Source organism: Cyprinodon variegatus, unplaced genomic scaffold, assembly GCF_000732505.1.
Source record: "Cyprinodon variegatus isolate N-32 unplaced genomic scaffold, C_variegatus-1.0 Scaffold269, whole genome shotgun sequence".
NCBI classification, from domain to species: Eukaryota; Metazoa; Chordata; class Actinopteri; order Cyprinodontiformes; family Cyprinodontidae; genus Cyprinodon; species Cyprinodon variegatus.
In genome coordinates, this window is record NW_015150722.1 from 214,047 (window position 1) to 221,410 (window position 7,364).

At 50.4% G+C, this 7,364-nt stretch overlaps 1 protein-coding gene across 5 annotated transcripts in view; it reads right to left on the reverse strand.

Moving 5' to 3' along the window:
- arhgap32 (Rho GTPase activating protein 32) overlaps window positions 1–7,364 on the reverse strand; it is a 108,935-nt gene that overhangs the window by 5,271 nt on the left and 96,300 nt on the right. For all 5 annotated transcript variants that reach the window (XM_015382901.1, XM_015382900.1, XM_015382899.1 and 2 more), the window contains 9 exons: window positions 6,963–7,107; window positions 6,601–6,683; window positions 6,415–6,522; window positions 4,730–4,875; window positions 2,203–2,404; window positions 1,975–2,120; window positions 1,827–1,901; window positions 981–1,730; window positions 375–892 (listed from right to left, as the gene is read on the reverse strand). In XM_015382901.1, the coding sequence (XP_015238387.1) occupies window positions 375–892; window positions 981–1,730; window positions 1,827–1,901; window positions 1,975–2,120; window positions 2,203–2,404; window positions 4,730–4,875; window positions 6,415–6,522; window positions 6,601–6,683; window positions 6,963–7,107 (2,173 nt within the window). The remainder of the gene's footprint in view (window positions 1–374; window positions 893–980; window positions 1,731–1,826; window positions 1,902–1,974; window positions 2,121–2,202; window positions 2,405–4,729; window positions 4,876–6,414; window positions 6,523–6,600; window positions 6,684–6,962; window positions 7,108–7,364) is intronic.

A 7,364-nucleotide genomic window follows, 5' to 3' on the forward strand; every position in this document is an offset into this window, starting at 1 on the left:
ACAGACGGGCTACAGTTAGCCCTGGCTGCTACAGACGGGCTACAGTTAGCCCTGGCTGCAACAGACGGACTAAAGTTAGCCCTGGCTGCTGCGGACAGGCTAAACGCGGTGTGAACGCAGCATTATTTTTAGGAATGATTAAAGACTCTAAAGGGAAATTCAAAGTTCTGGTAACTGGCCACACTGAGAGCTGGTGGCGCCATCAGAGTCTGATTCTATGCGTGTTTCAAAGCCTGTTAGCTAAGCTGCTATCTGGTTGATTTACAATGATCCTCCATCGGATCGAAAGAAAGGGAAAGAAACTGAAAGCTCAGCTGTGGTTCTGCAGTCAGACCCCTTGGATCAGATTGGGGGTCCAGGTTGCCGATGGTTACCTCACAGACGGACTGCTGGGTCAGTCGGTCTCCTCTGCTGCTGCCCCGTGGCGTCGTGGAGCCAGACGAGCTGCAGGGAGCAGCGGCCTGCCTCTCAGGACTAGTTCTGGTCGGAGAGGTTCGGTTGTTGGAACCGGGCCGGCGGGGAGTGCCGGCGGGGCTGGAGTCGGCCTCTGGCTGAGCGGCGGTGCTGGTGGGGGCTGAGGGGCCGGAAGAGGTGCTGCTGATGGTGCTGACCGGACGCCTGGTTCCCTCCTCTTCCTCAGAGGTAGGCTGAGGAAGATGCAGTGGATATGAAGAGTCCTGACAGTCTGAGACGTCCTGTGGTTGGACAGGGGACACCCGAGTGGGGGGCCCAGGGGACACAACAGAGGGGGGCCCAGGGGACCAAGGCGGAGCCTGCTGGGCCGACTCCGCCAGTGCAAGGGCCAACATGCGGGCAGCGTTTTTAGGGGGTGGAGGAGGGGCAGAGCCGAGGGAGCGAGGGGGGGGTTCCTTTGACGACTCGACGAGGACTCCTACCGAGAACACAGAGGTGCAGCTGAGTTAAAGGAAGGCAGAGAACAGCAGGGAGGAAGGAGGAAGACAAGCAGATCTGCTCCTTACCTCGGTTCTCCTGGACACCGCCGCCACATGGCCCCTCCTCCATCACTTCCTCCGACCCCAGCTCTCTTCTGTCCAGAGGGTCAAAGGTCGCCAGCTTAGAGTGCAGCTCCTGTTGGAAAGCTTCGCTGAGCGATGGCTCTGCTACCTTGAGCGGCGCCGACCCATTTGGCGCCGAGGAAGGAGACGACGGCTGTCCAGCTAGCTTAGCGTCGCTGATCTCTGAAGAGAGCAGCTCTAAGGAGGCAAACTGGCTAAAACCGGCGGCCTTTCCACATCTGATGGGAGACACAGCCTGCATGGGTTTGTCCGTACAGGAGAGGGAGGAGGTCAGGGTCCTGCTTTCTGCTGCAGCCGCCATGCTGCTGGGAAAGGAGGCTGTGATGAGCTCAGAGCCTTTGCTGCTGGCGCTCCTCTTTAACGAGGAGCCGTCAGCAGTGGGCGAAGACTCGTCCAACGGGACGGCGTAGCTGCTTTCTGGGACGCTGCACTGGAAGGACATGGGGTCAAAGTCCAGAGAGGCCATGCCGATGTCCGGCGGGCTGAGGTCCACGTCTTCGCCTGCCGAGCGAGGAGGTGAGATCAGAGCGGGCACACATATGGGCCCGTCGTCCCCGTCGCTGTCATCCGTCCTGTCCAGGTTGTCGTAGGAGTTGCAGTGCTGCCGGCCGTCCAGCAGCTCCCCGTTAAAGGAGGCTGACAGGGCGTCGCTGCTGGAGCGAGGACGCCGAGGGCGGTACACTTTGGACTCCCCTGAAGGAGGACAGAAATGAGCGTTACACATCCTGTCTGGAGTCAAAGCAGACGGTCGATGTACCTGACCTCCAGTAGCAGGGAGGGAACCATTACCTTCAACGTTGTGCAGCGAACTGAGCGACTCTTCGCTTTTAGCAGACCTTAACGTGGCCGTGTCGCCCCGGCCTCCTGAAACATGACATCATGGCTGTGAGTGCACGGTGTAGGCTCCGGCAGGCTGCGGCTGTGGGTTCAGACTCACCGGGGAGGGCCATGGCCTTCAGCTCACTGGGCTCACTGGGGTTACGCTGCAGTTTACGTTTGGACATGGAGGACGATTTGCCCAGGTTAAAGAACGAGCGCCAACTCCCAACCGGAGACTTTTTGGACTTGATGGGCGGCCGTTTCCTGTGCAGGAGGACGAGCGTTAGGATGGCGAGGGTTCGCCCAGAGGCGGATCCATCGAGAAATTCTGACCAACGGGACAAACCTCTCAGTGGGAAACTCGATGACGGTGTGGAACTTCCCCTGCAGGGCGGCCGGACCTTCGCCCACCTCGATGTACTTGCTGTCCTCGGTGACAGGAGAGTTGATCTGGGCCTGCGTCCGCGCCTGGGCCTCCTCCAGGCTCAGGAGTTTGGTGGAAGGGGAAGAAACCAGCAGCGATTTGGGTCGAGATAAGGAGTTGTGTCCTGGAGACCACAGAGAGCGATCAGCGGCAGCCATGGCGTCACTCAGACACCCAGTCCTCATTGCAGAGACACTCGCTCTGGTGTACGTGGTTATGTTACCTACGGTGCCTACAAAAAGTATTCAAACCCCTTGAATTTTTCAACCTTTTGCCACATTTCAGGCTTCAGACATAAGTATAGAAATTGCAGGAAATCAGGAAATGTATGTGTATCGACCCCCCTCTCTCCAGAACTTCAGTGAGGGTCTCGTAATGATCCAATGTTGACCTTAATGACTAATGATGATAATCCACCTGTGTGGAATCAAGTCTCCGTATAAATGCACCTTTTCTACAACTGTCTAAAACCACGTTTTTGCCCTTTCGGGACGATTCTCCAGCTGTGTGAGAATTTCTTGGACCAGGCCGAGTTTCAGCCTCACAGTGCGTCCTGCCTGGTGTAGTATACCAATAGGCTCTCACGACCACCTCCTGGAATCAGAGGTTGGGAGAAAAGTAAAGGCCGGGAATACCCTGTATGTAATTTTCAATCATTTCATGCAGCTGCAGCTCGAACTGTACGATAAAACTGCTGTTTAAAAGTTCCCAGCTTGCAATGTTTGTTTTTCCACTGTGCGGCCCGAGGGCTGATGCGATCTACCTGCTACCACTGTATGTCCAAAAGCCAGCGCTAAGGGATTGTGCTGGTCGGACTCGTCAATCTAAAAGGAGAACTTCCTTGTTTGCACACGCGCAGTGAGCGAGGTACTGATAAATCGGCTCATAGCTCTGCTTCAGCAGGAAGATTTACCCACCAACACCTCAGGAGGACCGACTTCAAACATGTTTGATTTTCTCCCGACCTTACGATTCCTGATCGGGAGGTGGTCATGAGAGGCTGATCGCCCCTCGTTACCCCCTGTATTCTACACGACGCACAATCAGGCTGAAACTCGTCCCGATCCAAGAAACTCTAGCACGACTGGAGAATCGTCCCGAAAAGGGCAAAACCTCGTAAAGTATACGCCCTGTTTATATACGGATCAGAGATGCAGACCAGAGGCCCATGATCTCTCTGCACGAACTGCAAAGATCCACAGCTGAGGTGTGACAACAATCAGGAGTATGTTGCAAACATCTGGCCTTTATGAAAGGCAACCATTTCTGAGAGACATCCATAAAAATTCTGGTTCAAAGTTTGCTACAGCCTCCTGGGGGACACAGCAAACATGAGGAAGAAGCAGCGCTGCTCAGATGGCATAAAAGCAACACCCTGAACACACCATCCCCACTGTGAAACATGGTGGTGGCAGCATCATGGTCATGGTCTGCTTTTCTGCAGCAGCGACAGGGACGATGGTTCAAATTGATGGGAGGATGGATGGAGGCAAATACAGGAACATTCTGGAAGAAAAACCTGCTGTTTATGGCTGCATTTTATTGCACTGTTGCCCCAATAAGGAGAGAAAAAAAGAGGATTGTATTGTTACTCTGGTTTGAAGACAACTGCATTTTATTTCCATGTGGAGGTTTGAAATTACAGTGTCCTATTATGCACATATAATCCTTTTTTAAACTTTTCAAAATAAAAATAACACTAAAAATCTGATGCAATAATATTTCTGTAATGGAAAATTAAAAGCATCAAATATCTTCCAGCAGGTTAGTCACATGGTGTCATTTGGATGTGCTGCAGGGAAAATAAACATTTAATCATCAATGCTTGTTATTATTATGTAATTAAGCCCACTTAGTCATTTTCATAGAGGGCTAATATACACTTACAGCCCTTAGGAGGCTTAAATAAGACTACAGACGGATCTGATTTTTTGCTCCATTATGACTCCCGGCCTAGTCAAAGTCCAGACCTGAATCCAATGGAGAATCTGCTGAAAGAGCTGAACGTTGTTGTTCACAGATGTTTCTCCATCCAACCTCACTGAGCTCCAGCTGTTTGCAGGAAAAATGTCGGTCTCTGATTGAGAAACCCCCCGAGACCTGCAGCTGTAATGGCAGCGAAAGATGGAGCCACACAGTATTAATTCAAGGGGGATGAATACTTTTTGCACACCCAATTTTTCAGTTTTGTGTTGGAGGCCTGAAATGTTGCAAACTGTAGAAAAGTTGAAGGGGGCTGAATACTTAATAAGGCATCATAATTAGGACTGGTTTTGGTATATTCACTAACCCTCTGAGGACCAGCGGGCCCTTTGGGGACCGTAGCTAGTTCTAATGTGGCCCCCCCACTTTAAACGTCAAGGAAGGGAATCCATTTAGGGTTGGGAATATATTGGAAGTAGTTGTGATAAATATTAGTGTGTGTGTGTGTGTGTGTGTGTGTGTGTACCTGTGCCCTCTCTTATCAGGGAGCTGAGTTTGGCGCTGAAGAGGACATCGACGTGGTTGAGGATGAACTCCACCACCACAGACTGAATCCGTACCTCCATGAAGGCCGCCGTGCCGCTGAAGCAGGCCGACTCGATCTGTTTGGACCTGAAACAACCAAGCAGAGCTTTGAGCAGCTTCCTTCTGACCCGATCTGACAGCATTCTGGACATTTAATGAACCAGAACCAGAACCGGGTCCAAATGAACAACAAAGCTTCCCTCCCACCTCAGAGACATCCAGTCACTTCCTGCAGGGCTTCCCCTCAGACAGGAGGTCCTCTGTGGTCAGTGTTGCTAGGATACCATCATTTTGTTTTATAGTTGTGTTTTGATGTTGTCTCTTTTTTCATGTTTGTTGTGACCTCTGACCCCCCCACCTCAGTACCAGAGATGAGCTAGATGCTGATAGACATGAGACGGACTAAACTCAAATATCCACAGAATGTTTCATGTTTTTCAGTCACTAAAAACGTGCAGGAGCAGAAGGAGAAAGAAGGAGAAAGAAGGAAAAAGAAGGAGCAGAACGAAAAGAAGGAGGCAGAAGGACAAAGAAGGAAAAGAAGGAGAAAGATGCAGCAGGAGTCCATCGCTGCTCGGTCTGATTGATGAAATCCGTTTGTTGGAGTTTTTATTCTAAATGTTAAACATTATTTTTAGATACTCTGGCTGACTATAGATTTTTTAAAATTATTGTTTTAAACATATTTTTGTGCCTCTATTAGAACATAATTTGGGTTCTTGTCAATAATTATTGTTTGATCATTATAATAATAAAACGATATATTATATTAACGATACATTATAAAAATAACTGAATCCTGATATTTTCCTGGTATCTGTCAGCCTTTTCAAATAAAACTACGGTGGCCCTGCAGGCTCAGACCACTGGGCTCAGTCTGTTCTATTTATGGCTGAAACAATTCATCGGATTAATCCATTATTGAAATAATCATCAGCTAATTTATTAATCGATTAATTGTTAACTGTATTATAAAAACCTGCCTTTAGCTGACAGAGCGACTCACTTAGAGCGGGAATTATACAAAAAAAATATGTAAATATTTTGAATTTAAGATAAAAAAACGTCTCCTATCAATCTGATTTATCCAGAACTTCTCAAGTAGAAATGTTTTAGTTTCACCTGGATTAATTTAGCAACAAATCTTTAATCAACCTTTAGCTATCTGATTATTAATCGATTAATCCAAAAAATAATCAACAGATTCTCTGGGCTGAAAATAAAAACCGGTCCCGGTCCGTTTGACGCAGAATCAAACTGGAACCTGGTTCTTTGGCGTCTCGCTCAGAAGTTCCCCCTGCAGAGTAAACCCGTCAGACTTTCACGCCGCCAGGCTCTTTGACGTCATTCTGACTTCTATGTCATGGTTCTGATTCTTAAGGCTGCAGCAAACGGCCGTCTACTATTCATCACGCCGTGCATCCATGGGCTGCCGCTGCTCATCAGCCGAGGCGTGGATGTTCTGCCGCCTGCAGGCGGGTGGCTGTCGGGTCACATCCGTTCAGACCAAAGTCTGACGACCTTAGATAAGATCTAACCACTGAGCATGAAGCTTCCTGAAGAGACACCCTGCTCTGAGATGGACATGAACCCCCCAGGACCGGGCCGTACCGGGCCGGGCCGTACCTGAGCAGGTTGGGCGCCCAGACGATGGCCAGGTTCTTGGTGTGCATGTTGGTGACGTAGCTGAAGGCTGCCAGGCGGGACAGGTGCCTCATGAGGAACTCCAGGGTCCTGCAAAGATGAAGAGGATGATGAGCGTGCCAGCGGCTCGCTGACTGCCAGCAGATGGCGCTGCTCTCCCACACTGACCTGTAATGTGGCGGAGGGAGCTGCTGGATGACGTCATGGATTTTGATGAGCCGCTCTTCATCCGTCGCTGCTGAAACCGCGTCCTTCACCATGAAAACACAGATAAATATTCAACACATTTTCTGCTCCCAGCCACATCCCATCTCCCCCTGCGCTGCCATGACAACCAGAAAACACTGAGCTGGCCCTGTGGTGCTCTCATAATGACAGGGTGGGGTCTTCATGCTAATATCCCGTCTGTTCCTGAGGCCTCTGATGACATCAGCCTGTAAAAATCCCCAAACGACCAAGAAGGAGCAGCGAGGAGAGCCTGACTGTGGAGGAAGGGGGGCAGACGGCCTGCAGGCCACAGGAGGACTTACGGAGAACTTCTCGTAGAGCTGGTAGGTGAGCAGCGGGTTGGGCAGCTCTCTGAAGTACAGCTTGCACAGCGAGCCCACACAGTGGATGTCCTGGATGTAGACATCTTTGGTCAGGTCTGGGATCTGCTCCGAGTCAAACTCGTGCCTGAAGACCACACAGAACCAATTCTACTCAGTTTATTTCTATAGCTCCAGTTCACAACACGTCATCTCAATTTTACATTTCACCAGATCATCCAGTCGATTCACTGACTTTACAGCAATCCCTCACACTAAGCATGCTTGTAGCGACAGTGGAGAGGAAAAACTCCCTTTGAACAGGAAGAAACCTCCAGCAGAACCAGGCTCAGTGTGAGCGGCCATCTGCTGAGGCCCACTGGGGTTAAAGGCGACAGATGCAGA